At 36.2% G+C, this 16,233-nt stretch overlaps 1 protein-coding gene across 2 annotated transcripts in view; it reads left to right on the forward strand.

The window, feature by feature from the left end:
- Rasgrp1 (RAS guanyl releasing protein 1) overlaps positions 1–11,361 on the forward strand; it is a 79,017-nt gene extending 67,656 nt beyond the window's left edge. For both annotated transcript variants that reach the window (XM_023711806.1, XM_004623418.3), the window contains exons 16-17: positions 6,830–7,215; positions 8,776–11,361. In XM_023711806.1, coding sequence (XP_023567574.1) covers positions 6,830–7,215; positions 8,776–8,910 — 521 coding nt within the window. In that variant the 3' untranslated portion in view covers positions 8,911–11,361. The remainder of the gene's footprint in view (positions 1–6,829; positions 7,216–8,775) is intronic.
- Positions 11,362–16,233: the final 4,872 nt, after the last annotated feature.

Genomic DNA, 16,233 nt, shown 5'->3' on the forward strand with positions numbered 1-16,233 from the left:
CAAACCAATAACCCAAGGCACTACACTTTCATGAGATGAGCAATTCTCAATTTATGAACATAAGAAATATGAAAAGGTAATAGAAAATGTTAAGGTTTCTTGAAAGTAAGCATTAATATTATTTGTCCAATCTTGGATTACTGTTTCTGTTAATCTGAGCAACAGATCTGATGATTAAAAATAGATAATATAACAACCATTGTTATTAGCTATTCCTGTTTTGAAAATCTAACATATGTACTGCTATGTTTTCCTATTTCTGTCTTTGTTCCTGCTTTGTTTTTACTCTTCAAAATAAAATTTTAAAAAAGGTAATACAATACTTCCAAAAGATTATAACTCTCTAGTTATAGGTAGCAAAGATACTAAAATGGATGAAATACCTGGTAAAAGAATTGAAAATAATTTTTTAAAAGTCAGTGAGATCAAGAGAATACAAAAAAAAAAAAAACCATTAAATGAATTAGGAAGACAGTGCAAGATGTAAATGAAAAATTCAGCAAAGAGGCAGATATTTTGAAAAAAGAGCCAAACTGCAGTCTAGGAAATGAAAAGCTCAGTAATTCAATTAAAAACTCAGTTGAAAAACCTCAACAATGGACTACATGAAACAGAATAAAGAATATGGAAACTTGAAGACAAGTCTTTTGAAATGACACATTCATACAAAAAAAAAAAAAAAGCAATTACAATATTCAGTATCTTTGGATCTCCATTAAGTAATTAATTACCTACATCACTGGAATACCTGAACATGAGGAAATAAAGGTTAAGCAAAGGGTACATAATGATATGACACTAGAACACTTTCTGAACCTTGTAAAAGACATGGATATCCATGTAAGGGAGCCTTTTACAGTTCCAGATGTCCATGACTAGAAGAGAACATCCTTCCTGATACAGTACAGCCAAACTGAAAAGTACAGGACAAAAAAAAAAAAAAGTTTTAATTTGCAAGAAAAAAGCACCAAGTCACATTTAAGGGCAACCCCACTAGACCAAAAGATGATTTCTCCACAGAAACCTTGTGGGCCAGGAGGAAATCAAATAATATATTCTAAGTCTTAAAAAGAAATGCCTAAATGCCAACTAAGATTACTATTACCTACAAAGGCTGTCCTTCACAGATGGAGAAAAAAATTTCCAAGGTAAGAAAAAACTCTGGGAATTCAAGACCAACAGACCATCCTTACAAAAGATGTTTTAGGAAGTGCTATATCCAGAAGTGAAGAGAAGTAACTACCTCATGACAGCATGTGAAAATACAAGCCCACTAGAAGAGCTGATACACAGAAGTGAAACAGAGAAGAACCAAACATCATCAGTACTGTAAACCACCAGATCACAAAGATGATTAAATGAATGAAGAAAAGACCAAAGAATGTTCAAAAATTGACAGGCATTAAACCTATATCTTCAGTGATAACCTTGAGTGTAACATAATGCAGATGAGTGCATTAAAAAACAACACCCAACAGTATGCTGCCTACACAAAACTCACTTTACAGACACACACAGACTAAAAGGATAGAAAATGATATTCTAAGCAAAAGGAATCCTAAAGTGAGCAAGAGTAGCTATTCTTTAATTCTAAAGAGAATAAAACAATAAAAACATACAGAATTTTGAAACAAAATGAAGAAATTAATAATGGTCATACTGCATATGATTCTCAAAGTAGTTGTTCAGATATAGAAATATAAAACTGGTCAACAATTAGACAACAGCTGTTTCTTCCAATAAACCAATAGAAATTAGTAGTATAATTATCTTACCTATCTTATGTGCATATATATATATTTTTTTCTTTTCCCTTCCCTTCTTTTCTCCTTTCCCCCATCCCAGTTGTTGTTCTTTCCTTTTAAGCAGTTTCTTTCTCTTTCACAGTATCTATTGTATCTTTTGGATTTTAATTTACTCTTTCAATTTCTTACACTAGGGAGACAATATAATGTCTGTTCTTACTACTGACAAAATAAGACTTCAAAACAAACTGGAAGAAGCTCATTATATACTGATCAAGAGATCAATTCATCATAAGACATGATTGTAAATCTATTAGCACTAATATCAGAATTTCAATTTTATAAAACAGTCATATGTAAGGCAAGAGATAGGTTCTAATACAATAATCATGAGGAATTTCAATACCGTACCCTCATTAATAGATCATTTGAACCCCCACCAAAAAAACCCACCATGATTAAACTGTGCTATAGATCCAGTGGGCTTAATAAACATGTACAGAACATTCTATCCACTAGTTGTAGATAATAAACATTCTTTTCACCAGCATGTGGAACTTTCTGTAGAACAGACCAAATTTTAGTCCACAAAACAAAAAGTGAGCCATTTCCTCTGTCTTTTCTGATCACAATGAGACTCTACAAATCACTCACAAGAAAAACAAAAAAAATTCAAGTATTTGGAGTCTGAACTTACTTTTGAACATGAATCACTGAAGAAGTCCAAAGAATTTAAAATTTCTTGAGTGAAAATACAAAATGCCAAAGCCTGTGGGATGCAGCAAAAGTAGCAGTAAGAGGAAAGTTTATAGCAATGAGTATCTATATCAAAAAAATACTTGCACTGGTGAATTTTATTAAGCTTTTAAAGAAAGAGAACACAGACGCTTCCAAAGTATTTCATGAAATCAAAACTCATTTTACCAGGCCACTCTTTAAACTGGTTACCACAGTCTGAAAAGGACTTAACGAAAGATGAACGTAGATGTAAACTCCACAAAATGCCAGCAGACTAAATCCTAGGGCACGTCAAAGATTCTGCACTGTGACCAAATTAGTTTCATTCCTGGGATGCAAGGATGGTTAAACACATGATGAACAAAAATGTGATGATCCCAGCAGATACAGAAAAGTCATTTGGTAGATTTTAATATCCCTACATGAAAAATTCCTGGACAAATTAGATATACAAGGGCCAAACCTCAACCTAATAAAAATTTTATGACAGAATACAGCCAGCTTTATATTGAAGGAAAAATTGACAGCATTTTCTCTAAGATCAGGAAGACAAGGTATCCTCTCTCACTGTTCTTATACAGTACAGTACTGTAAGTTGTAGCCAGAGCAATGACACAAGAGTTAGGAATAAAAGGCACTCAAATGAAAGAAGAAATCAAATTATCTGTTTACAGATGACAATATTCTATACATAGAATCACCTAAAGATTCAGCTAACACTATTTGAACTGATGAATTACTCAGTAAAATGGAAGAATATAAAACCAGTGGCTCTTCTGTACACCAGTAATAAAATTGCTAGACAGACATCATGGTAACAGTCCCATGCACAATAGAGATACACATATACACACCTAGGGATAAATATAGCTAAGTGAAAGGCCTCTACAGTGAACATTACAAAATGCTGATAAAGACACTAAAGAACAGGAGGATCCCTCATGTACATGGATTGAAAGAATTCAAATATCCAGAGTGCTACCACAGTGATCTAAGATTTAGTGCAGTCTTCATCAAATGCCAGTGACATTCTTCATAAAAGTAGGGGGGGAAAAGTGAAAATTCATACAGATTCACAAAATGCTTCAAAAAGCCAAAGAAATTTTAGGTAAGAAGAGCACATCTGGAAGAATCACAGTATTGATTTCAAGATGTGCAATGAGCCATAGTCACCAGAATACCATGGCACTAGCATAAAAAGACGCAGACCAATGGAACAGAAGAAAAATCCAGAAATTAACCCATATAGCTACAGCCATCTGATTCTAAAAATATATATACTGGGAAAGGACGACATCTTCAAAAAACAGTGAAGAGGAACATGAGTAACACTAAATGCAACTCCTCACCTCGAGCAAGAATCAACCCTAAATGAATCAAAGATCGTAAGGTAAAGCCTAAAACTCTAAATTATTAAAAATAGGGGGAACTTTTCAAGAGCTTGTTACAAGCAATAATTTTTGAATAGGACTTAGCGTAGATAATGAAAACATAAGTACCAGCTGGGGTTAATGTGCAAAAAGCTGCTGCACGGCAAGATTCGACACAGAAGCTAATGTTATACAGTAGAGAAAATGTTTACTGTCAGCTGACAGGATTAATATCTAGCATACATACAGAACTCAGAAACTTAACACAAACAAGCACCAGGTATTGTGGTACATACACACCAATCATTCCAACACTCAGGGCAGTGGAGCAGGTGGGCTGTAAATTCACACCCAGGCTGGGCGACTTAGGCCACATCTGAATATTCAAAACTCATTAAAAGGCTGCGTTGTAGCACAGTGAAATGGTCCAGGGAAATCATGAAGGGGGTAGGATGGACAAAAACTACTGTAATCCCAATGTAAAAACAGGCAAACACCCCAATGTAAATATGGGCAAATGATCTAAAGCACTTCTCACAAGAATCAGTCAATAAATACATGAAAACATGCTTCATATCTTGGCCATCAGAAGATTGCAAACCTAAAGTACAAAGCAGTGGTGCTATAAAAGAAAAATAACAACTGCTCACTAGAAGGATATAGAGGAAAAGCAATCATAACTATTGGTAGGACTGTAAATTAGTATAGCCACTTTGGAAAATGGCATGGGGTTCCTCTAAAAATAAAACTACCAAATGACCCAATTCTCCCGTTCTGGAACATACAGTCCCCCACCCCAAATGAAGCCTGCAAACAGGATACCTGTATAGCCATGTATAGTATGACACTATTCATAAATAGCTAAGATGTGGAATCAGCTTATCTGTCCATCAGTGGATAAAGAAAATATAACATGTATAGACAGTGAAATATTAAGCCAAAAATGAAATCTCATTGTTCATAGTAAGAATAGGTAAAACTGGAAGACTCATGTTAAAATAAGGGACACAAGTATCACATGTTGCCTATCATATGTGGAAATGAACAGTCAACCTGAAAGTATGACAGTGAGTGCTAAACACTGAGAAGGGTGGAGGGCACGATCAGTGCATGCTGTATGTGCTTTCTTTTTTTCTGTATTTTAGTAAGGATCTACAGGGGCTACAGGGTCTCACTACATAAACTGGACTCCTAGTGATCCGCCTCTGTTCAGCCTCCCAAGCACTGGGATTATAGGCCCATGCCACCACACCCAGTTTCAATCACTGTCTCAGCATGCTCCCTGGGTGGGGCCAGTATAACACACTGGGGATTGAACTCTGGCCGCAGAATCTGCCTAAGCAGGCACTTTAATCCGCTGAGCTATTTGGCCAGCTTTCCTATGTATGCATCGAAATGTCACATGAAATTCCAATAATGTATGTGTTTAATATGTTTTAAAGAGTAGAAAAGAGTCAAAAAATAATTACCCATAATGCTCCTCCAAAAAGACAATGTAATTATTTTAGAGTGAATAACAGCTTAAATATTCTAGTACTTAAACAGATTATACTTTTGAGCTTTATTTGGATAAGTACTAAATGATAATTTAAAAATCATTTCTTTGAGAAAAAAAACATCAATGAGGTTCAGTTGTAAGATTTGTAGTGCAGGGCACTGTGTTCATGCTGCCAGGTATACTTCTTTTCCTTCGTTTTCTTGGCCCAAACTTGCTCTGCACACCCTGTTTCTTCTACCTTTAATAAAACTTTCCTATCATTAAAAAAAAAAAAAAAAGGATTTATAGTGTATCATTAACTATGGATTATAGTAATAGATGCTAGTTAGAAATTTGTTTTATTAATCCATTTCAATTAGTTTAATGTCTTAGCTAGAAAATTTTTTTGGTATTTTTTTATATATGTATTAATTTTACTCAGAAGTAGCAATGAGACAATTTCAAAACAGGTTAGTAAGACAGTTACAATAATTAATACATTTTGGGGCTGGGGAGATAGCTCAGTAGAATAAGCGCTTGCCTGGCAAGTGCAGGGTCCTGAGTTCAATCCCCTGTACCACAAAAATAAATAAATAATACATTTTGTATTGTCTTTGTAGTAGTTATTCATAGTACAATAGGAAAAATAAAAATTCTAATACCATTGCATACTTTTAGAAGTACTTTCTCATATATAATCATTTTATTCTCTAAATTCTGAAAGGTATTTTTTATCCTCATTTAATAAATCATGCCATAATCTGCTTATTAATACTGTATAGGTCCTAGTGACTTTTCAGAGAACTGAGAAAGTTTTTGCAAACAGAAAACATAGATGATCTATTAATCTTAAAGCTGACCACCCATCTCAAATACATCTGCTCTCATTCTACTTTTCTAGGAAGTTACTTCTTCAGGCTGGATCCTGGGCAGGAGTATTAGTTTAAGGAACAAAACAGACTGGCTCATCCTTCCTTTCCCCCATCAGTGTCACTCATGGGCAATACATTTTGGAATACACTACCATGAAGCTGAACGCTGTACACATTATATGAACAGGTCCTAGAGTTCCTGCTGTCTACCACAGGGTCCCTGTATCAGGACAGACTTGAGTAGTAAAAGCTTCCAAACCTAATCCACAGAAAGTAACTTATGGGACATTTTCCTCTATATACCGATCCTGCTCTCAGTTGGCGAAAATCTTCAACATTGAGGTGAGAATTACAGCTTGCCTGTAGAAACAGTAATCCTCTAGGCAACCTCAGGGCAAACACAAAAAAATGCCTTTTCTTCAGGGTGGACACATCCTAATACCAGTGGCTGTGGGTTGGCCAACAAAAGCCCTGCATGTTTTTGTGATCTTGACACTGGGTGGCTGAAAGTGAATGCTAAATGAAAATACAGAGCTCCTGTAATAGAAAGGTCTCATTTAAAATTAATGTGAGAATATTAAATGTTGGCTTCTCTGAGAATGTAACACTTTATGTGTCTCCCCACAGCACCTGAGGAAGGATCTTTTACATTCCTAAATGGCGAGGCTGTGGAACACAGTGAAGACAGTAAAGATCGGACCATCATGCTGATGGGAGTATCCTCACAAAAGATTTCTGTTCGGCTTAAGAGGACTGTTGCCCACAAGACTACCCAGACTGAATTGCTACCCTGGATTGGCAGTGAGGGCCCTTCTGGTCACTTTGTGCTGTCCTCTCCAAGGAAGACAGCTCAGGATACCCTTTATGTGCTTCCCAGTCCTACATCTCCATGCCCCAGTCCAGTGTTGGTCAGAAAGCGGGCATTTGTCAAATGGGAAAATAAAGAGTCCCTCATAAAATCAAAGGAAGAGCTCCGTCATCTCAGACTCCCAACGTATCAAGAGCTGGAACAGGTACCTTCCTTTTTATTTCTCTTTTTCCAGACTCTCAGACAAGTACAGCTAACCAGAGAAGAACACATGTGCTAAAGACTGAGGAAATTCAATTCAAGTTGATTAATGGCTGGGTAAAGGAAAAGAAAAATTAAAAAACCAGGAAAAAGGGAGGAATAATGCTACCAATTATAGTCTACAACCATACCACCCTGAACGCACCTGATCTCGTCTGATCCCAGAAGCTAAGCAGGGTCGGGCCTGGTTAGTACTTGGATGGGAGACCAATTACAGACAATCCATTTTAGAGACAAGAAAGCAAGGATATAGTAGTTTTAACATTAATATTCATTTTAACAAAGGAGAAGAATGCTTGCCTGTCTTTTCCCTAAAACATCAAGGTTTGTACTGTGTTTGGAGGCCTATCAGTAAAAACACATAACTCAGCATCCACTTATGTATAATGCTTATATAATTCTACCCACCACACAACAAAATTGCCCATGAGGCCTCAGGATTCCCTGCATTGTTCTCAATATTGTACCTCACCTCCTGCATCCCTGTCAAACTCCCATGTATGGAATTAGACAAAAGCTAGATAATATACAATGTGAAGCTTGATTTCAGGGTTGAAGAACATATTAAGAAAATCTTGCTCTAAATATTTTTTTTATTTTTATTTATTATTTGAGAGAGAGAGAGAGAGAGAGAGAGAGAGAGAGAGAGAGAGAGAGAGAGAGAGAGAGAGAGAGAGAGAGGTGTGTGTGTGGCCAGCTCAGCCCACCAGGGGGCGGGGCTGGCATGTGGTGCTGGGGGATCGAACCGCGGTCCCTGATGCCTTGCCAAGCTTGTTCCAAGTAGGTGCTTTAGACCACTGAGCCATCTCTCCAGCCCTCTAAATATTTTTAACACATGCTTTAGAAAAGAAGTCTGTCAGAGGACGATCAAATGAGCTGAGTAACAACCCAAAGTGTTTACACATTATCCAGACATTGCCCACATATTTTTGTGCAATTAGGGTAGTACAATGTAAGGACACTGGCCTCAAACTCAGAAGCCTGAAAATCAACTGATAGCAATATAAATCACTGCATACTAAATCACTAAAACTCAGTCTATGGGAGTATGATAAAAATATTTTATCAAAAATGTACATTTTCAATGATGTAGTAGGAAAAACAGGCTACATACACTACAGCATCTCATAGTACAGAATTTCCAGGCACTACTTTATGGCTCCAACTTGACCAAACTGTTTATGCTAATTAGGGTCTGCTACATAATATCTAAAGGTTTTGTCACCCTCTACCCACTGGCAAGGAATGGTTCACTCTGCCTGCCAGACCCTTATTATCTGTGATACAATAACAAAGGTTAACTGCTATTGCATGTGCTCATTTGATATTTAACATGTTATTTTCTATTCACTGCCCGATAACTACTTTAAAAGTTTTTAATTCTCAACCACAGTGGTTAGGAAATGCCAATCAATTGTGGTACTCAAGATTGTAACTGATTTTTCTAGTCATTGATCTAATCTAATCATTGTTTTATTAACATATGTATTTATTTTCCCTTTAGGAAATAAACACCCTGAAAGCAGACAATGATGCCCTAAAAATCCAACTAAAATATGCACAGAAGAAAATAGAATCCCTTCAGCTTGAAAAAAACAATCATGTCTTAGCACAAATGGAACAGAGTGACTGCTCTTAGCTAGAAACTCAAGCAGCACAATGGGTACACTGGAGCTCTGCCTTCCTAAGCTGATTAACACAAAGATGCGCAACTTTAGATGGACTGTCTTTAAATGGAGTACTTTAAGAGAAAGCCACTTACTGTATTGTTTTTTAAACCTAAGATTCTTAATGCACAGTACTGTTTCTCTGTCAGCTGACTCAAACTAGAAGAAAGCTGAAGGATGCAAAACTTTTCATATTCCATACTAGTTTGTTTTCCTTTCCAGAATAGCAAGTGTCCTAATACATGACTATAGTTTCCTAACAAGGTAGTGTCTCATATGGCCTTCTGACTGATTCTTTAAACTAAACTTTCTGGAAAATGAATTGGCTTTATCTCTGGGTTTTCTACAGAGGGATTTCCTTTGTTCCATAAGCTTTACTGACAGTGAAAAAATACTCATATTCCAAAAGTAGTTGGACATGTAAGTCCCAGCATTCTTTGTGTATCTGACTCCTGCTTCACTACCTCAGATCTAATCATTCACCTCTTTCTCCTCCTTTGTCACTATGCCACACATATAAACTTATCTCCTAAGAAGGGAACTTCCAGAGATGCAACCCTGGCTTTTTAGTGGTTATTAAATGTGACATTCTCCAGACACAGATCGATTAGTTCTAATCTTAAAGTTATCATAAAATAAACTCGGTATCTGGAAACATAGCTACTACCATCTCATACATGACTTGCTGACTAGCTAAAATAAGCATAATGTAGACATGTTTGTCCTCATTATACAGTGAATAGAAAGAAGGAGGAATTTATGGGTTTTTTAAAGCAAGTCTGTAAAGAGTATTTAATCTTAATGTTTCAACTTTTTTAAGTAAACTATTTTTAAAATTCTCTTTTGAACTAATTTTGTGCTTAAACTGTCTTCACTATTGATACTACTTAGAGAAATAAGCTAATTGGATCAGCAATGTAAATAATTGCTGACAGCATGTACATATGTATATAGTATGTATATACAGTATCAGGCACGCATGTGGTTTAGACTTGGCTCCGTAATTTTTTTTTTTTTTTTTTCCAAAATACTAAGTAACAAGCCCAGTGAATATTCTGCTATGGAGGTTAGTGAATGAGCTCAGTTGGGGTCTAGGCAATTATTCAACCACTGACAATCATTTTCTTTGGGGGAGAAGGGTGGACTTAAGCTTCCATGCTTGGAAAATCCAGCATCAGGCTGATTTATAATTCATATACAAAGTGGCCAACTTCCAGGAATATAATTGTAATTAAAAGTTTCAAATCTAAAGCCAAAGCATCACATCCTCATAAGAATACAAAACATACAGTGTTGCCTATATACAGGATTCAGATAATTTAAGATTTTTTTGAAGTATGATTGCTTCCATTTGCATACATCTTTGTACTAAGTTTTAGTGACAGAGAACTTAGAAATGTTTTATTAAATTTTAAAGAACTGCTTCACACATACTTTTTATAAATACAAATTCAGAAATCCTCAAAGCAGGGCTGCTTAGGTCCATACCTGGAATACTTTATGAGCACTAGTACTAGATTTATATGGAATAGGTTATGAAAATGTTAAAATTCAGATTCTTATTGACAGACTAAATATACCTCAATTTTTTACATATAATCAATAAATTTGTTCAGACTTTCCACTCAAAGACCTCAAGCTAGATTTTACGTAAATAATCTGTAATATGTAGGATTTCAAAAGGTCACAGTTATTAAATTATCATGCCTAGATAATCTTGGGCAGTGAACAGTGTTATCACTGAAATGAATATAGGGCCAAAGTATCATCACAGGTTTTAAAATTCAATAAGGATAAAAGGATAATGTTATCTTAATATTATTTATGTTGTACAGTGGGAGCTAGTGGAATTTATAGAATATTCCTGAAACAGTGGTTTACCCAACCTACAATGCAAATTAGTGTTTCTCATACTGACTTGAAATAGTTTGGACTGATATTTATCTGCCAAGACAAAGATAATTCTTGTGTTATTAATAGTGCCACTCTCATTTTTTTTTTTTTTAATTCTCCCTTTCACTGACCATTTGTGAATCTATCTTAAGGTAAATAATGTAAAAGGTCTGCAAGAAAAAAATGTACAGGTTGTAAATTTTTTGATAATGTAAGTCTACTTTGTGTAATATTTATATGATAAAAATATCAGCATCCCACAACATACATGTCTTGTGTTCCTTCTTCAGCTGCATGAATATGTACAAATCTCACCTGAAATTTTACTATCTGTTTATGTGCGGACTACTCCTCTATGAAATAGTTTTGTCCTAGAAGCAAAAGCAAAGCAACTAGATTATTCAGTTTGAATGTTCTGGTATCTTTTGTAGCACAAAATAACAGTACAGGAATATCCAGTCTTTTCTCATAATTATTTACAGTGACCCTCCCATGAAGTCTAAAAGTACATTAAAGAGAAAAAAAATTGACTATTGTCATTTTTCTGTGGCTTCTGTCTTTAATTTCAATTCTACATAAACTAAATACCAACTAATGAAGAAAAAAAATGGTCAAAGATGGTTCAATCTAGTGTGCAGACCCCCCTACTGAAACTCATTCATAGTCATAATTTAGAGCACTTTTTCTCTTGTTCCCCAGCCAATTTTTCTCTTAACTGAACCCATGGAACAAGGAGTTGACCCACTCAAATTCCACTGTGAATGCATTCTGGTACATTTGGTGGGACAGTATCATTTTGGCAATTCATAGTATTTCATACAAAAGAGTGAAATTGCACAGACAATCTGAGTCTTCAGGAAAACTTAGATTGCTTCCTCACCTCCACCCCACTTCTCATCCCAAATTCTTTCTACCCTGTGCTCCTTTCGAGGTACAGACATATCACTGCTCAGAACATTTTCTGGCCACAAATATATTTTAGGTTGCCATGTCTTTTGTCACATTTACACATAAATAGAATATTGCTTGAACTCTTTTTTTCTTTAATGAGGCAGATTTCTGAAGATCTGTACAACATAAGGAAACGTTCAAGAAAATGTCTATTTCCTTTTTGATTACAGCTTGAGTGATACAAGGCATTTATGTATATCATTCATGTATGGCTAGAACTTAGGTGCTTTATATGGCCTGAAAGAAGGGGCAATTACTACTTCAGTCCAGAAACTCCTGGTGAGATCATGTCTTTAGGTGTTACTGTACGAGGTGCCACAGGCTGGACAAACATAGGAAAAGTAAAGAGAAGGAAACAAAGATGGAAAAAAATAATTGAGAACCAAGTCACAAAAAAGGTATCAGGCTTTAGGAAGATGTGAAGTGCCATTCATTATATTCTATATTTCTATTCCACTGAATTTATAAAACACTTTCACCTTATGAACTTTCATATTGCCCCGTAACACTTTGTTGGTCTTCTAGATTATTGCTCAACAAACTTTCTGCATGAAATGTCACTAATGAAAAATTGAAAATCTTGCCTTATAGGGAGAGTGAGATATTAATGTCTATATGGCTAAGTTTTTCATTGAAGAGTTTCATAAGACTGGGCATGGTGGGGTGCATCTGTAATCCCAGCTCTGGGGAGGCTGTAAACAGGTGGATCACTATGAGTCCAATCTAGTAGTGAGACCTTGAATACCCTATAGATCCTTCTCTAAAAAACAAAAAAAAAAAAAAAAAAAAGTTTGACAGGAATGTGTAAATAAGAGTGGTTCCAACTCTAGCATCAGTCTAGAAGCGCTCAATTTAAATTGTGAGGTATGAAGAAATCTTACATTCACAAGCTAATATTTGTTAATTTACTATAACTCTTAATGTTAAAAAAAAAATAACCCACCTGCTAAACATCAGTCTTTCTGTCAAGTTGGTTGGAGTATAAAAAGCTTTTATGTACAGGTGTGGACTCGTTGCCCACAATGAGATACAAACTTTGCAAAAGGAATAAAAAGACTCACAGCAGGGCTGAATAGAGAAGCCTCATTCAGAGCTACTCGGAGAAATTCAACTAAAAACATGTAATTGGAAGAAAGGGGGTCATACATCTTCAAACCAAAATCAATCTGAAAAACACAGAAAGGTTCTTAAAATGGCCAGCCAGCCACCTGACTCCTGGAGGGCTATTGCCCACCATACTAGGAGGCTTAAAAAAAAAAAAAAAATATATATATATATATAGATAGATAGATAGATATAGATATAGATATATAGATATATAGATATATAGATATACTAAAATAGTACAGCTAAGTCTAGCCACACAGGATAAACTTCATATATAAGGTCCCCTGCCTCTTTTGCCTTTCTCCAGAGGATGCTACAGCCCAGCATAAATTCCGCTAGCACACAGAGGAGAAAACTGCTCCCTCCTTAAGGATCAGCTTTCTTTTTTTCTTTCCTCTTTCCACCTTTTGGCCTTTGTCTTTTCTTTTCTTTCCTTTCCTTTCTTTTCCTTTTGTGCACCAGAATGCCAACTGGAAACTCTAGGGATATGATTAAAGACTACAGAGGTGTGTAGCAAATGGAGCAGCTAACCTCTCCCCCATGACCTGTGGCTACAGAGATGTAGAAATTAAACAGCCTTGCACTGTGGGACTACGCAGCCCAGGGCTGTCCCCATGCCAGGGGCAGGCAGAGAAAGTCACTCCACATCACTGCACCACACCTCACTGAACAACAAAGGGTTATGGACTACAGCAAAGGTGGCAATAGGATTCACAAGCAAGAAGTGGGAGGTCAGCACTCGCCTCTCCAGAGAGGAATAAGAAATGGGACTGAGCAAGCTTCAAAGGCATCTGTAAGAGCAGAGTCAGACCACATCCATGCATCCCACATCCCATGCCACCCTGCAACAAATGACCTGAGAGGATACAGATTTGCCAGGGGAAGAGGAACACAGAGAAGGCTGAGAAAAGACCAGCAGAAACCAGGTCTTTCATAGGAAAATGAAACAGCCCCCACCCCTCCAATCTCTGAGGGCAGCACAGCAACTGGGACAGAGAAATAGGCTAAGAACTGAGCAGGCTGTTACAGGACATATAGAAAGTACAGGTTAAAGACTACCCCCATCCCCATATCTCAATGCCAAGACTGCCCCACATCCAGCACAAACCCTACTGCAGGCTCAACAGTGTTATCTAGCAGGTTCAGTCTCTCAGTGGACACCAGTGGAATTTTTGTTTTTTATTATATTTTTATTTTTTTTGTTGATTTATTTCATTTTCCTTCTCATAGGTCTTTTACTTATATTTTTGTTCAAACCTATTTATCTTCTTTCCCCCTTTACTCAATTAGCTCTCTAGATTTTATCATATTTCCATGAGGGAATAGTCTCTCTAATCTTCCTGGTTAAATAATTCCATTACTCCTTTAATCTTTCTCTTCTGCCCTCTTCTTTAACTTGCCAAGACTTGTGTGGTTATCCTTTGTCCTCTAGCCATGCTTCTGTTTTATCCACTATCTTTTAAATCCCACCCCCTCATGGAGTAAAACTAATCTACAGAGGAGAAACACTTTGCATACTAGCTCCCAATTTATAATGAGTTCTGTTATATAACTGCAGATTTTACTCCTATGGTTTAAGATACAAAATTAAGTGACCACTGTTTATCAGTTTCTAAGCTATGCTCTATGCTATTGTTATTGCTAATTATACTACTTTAGCTAGGATGTCATATCTGTTATAATCAGTTGTTCTCCCTTCTGTAACAATACGGGGAAGCTCTAGGGTAATAACCTCACCACAGCCTATCACCAAAGGATTGGTGACTGAGCCAAGCAGGTACCAACATCTCACTCTCAATTACAAAGGCAGAATCTTGGAACAGACATAATCCATGAACTTCCTACACACAGAAAAAATCCCTAAAGAACAGACATTGCCTAGGGAGGTCTTTGATGCTAGTGATCAAACTATCTACTATGAAAGTTAGAAGAACACAAAACAAAATAAAAAAATTTAAAAAATAGAAAATGATAGGACACAGAAGCAATATGCAACCTCAAACCTCCAGCCCACCCAGAACAAGTCTAGGAGACAAAGAAATAGTGGAAAATGAAAGACACACACTTGAAATTTCTGAAATGATAGCAACTGAAGTAACAAAACAAATGTATGAGGCTATAGAGGAAATCAGAAATAATCTCTCAGATAAAAAAAGAAATGATGGGCTGGGGTGATGGCTCAGTAGAATAAGTGCTTCCCTGGCAAGCGCAATGGCCTGAGTTCAATCCCCAATTGAAAAAAAAACAAAAAAACACAGAAATGACAACCATAATGAAGGAATTGCTTGGCAAATCTATAGCAGGCATTCATTAAAAATAGAAACATAGAAAAATGATGAAATCCATGAATGCCCAATATAGGACAAAATAGAATATATGAAATGGATTCAAATAGATATCCAGAAAATTAATAAATCCATGTAAAGCTTACAAAACTGCATGAACATGACTTTCAGACCTTGAAGATAGGATCCCAGCTACCAATTCTAAATGGAAAGATCTTTTAAAAATAACAAGGGATCAGGAAAAAAAAATAACATCTGCAAGATAGTGCAAAGAAAAAAAAATAAGGTTGATTGTTATCAATGAAAAAAGCAAGAGTCAACACAAATGACATAAAGAGACTTATGCAGAATAGGAGAAAATTTCTCACTCATGGGAAAAGAATTTGACATATAGTTAACTGAGACATATAGAAATCCAATTAGCCATGACCAAAAGAAATCTACACCAAGGCATATAATAATCAAGATCCCAGAAATTTAGCACAAGAACAATTAAAAGCTATGAGAGAAAAGAAACAGATCACCTATAAAGGAAAGGCCATGAGAATCATGGCAGACTGCTCTACACAAACCTTCAAATTAAGAACGTGGAAGGAAGTATTTTGAGTCCTGAAACAAAATAACTTCCATACCAGACTGACGCACCCCGAAAAACTATCTTTCAAAATTAATGGAGAAATAAGACACTTTCATGAAAAAAAAAAAAAAAACAAAAAAACAACTGATGAAACCAACCCTGCAGAGAGCACTAAAAGGTATTCTTTTTCGAGACAGAGATAAAAATGATCACAAATCCAAGAACCACAGAAAGAAACCAACAAGTGAGGCAAACGAACAGAGGGGAAAAGCAGAGAACTAACAGCAGGAAAACAACATGACAAAGATAATACTTATCAGGTATAAGCATCAATATAAAGGACCTCTTCCGGGGACAACCCGTTCGGGACCCCCTCCTGTCCCTCTCTTGGACAGCAGCTTTCTTTCCCTCAATAAAAATAAATATATTCTGTTCTGTCTCTCTGTCTCTGTCTGTCTGTCTGTCTGTCTGTCTGTCTGTCT

Source organism: Octodon degus, unplaced genomic scaffold (genome assembly GCF_000260255.1).
Source record: "Octodon degus isolate 3935 unplaced genomic scaffold, OctDeg1.0 scaffold00002, whole genome shotgun sequence".
NCBI lineage: Eukaryota > Metazoa > Chordata > Mammalia > Rodentia > Octodontidae > Octodon > Octodon degus.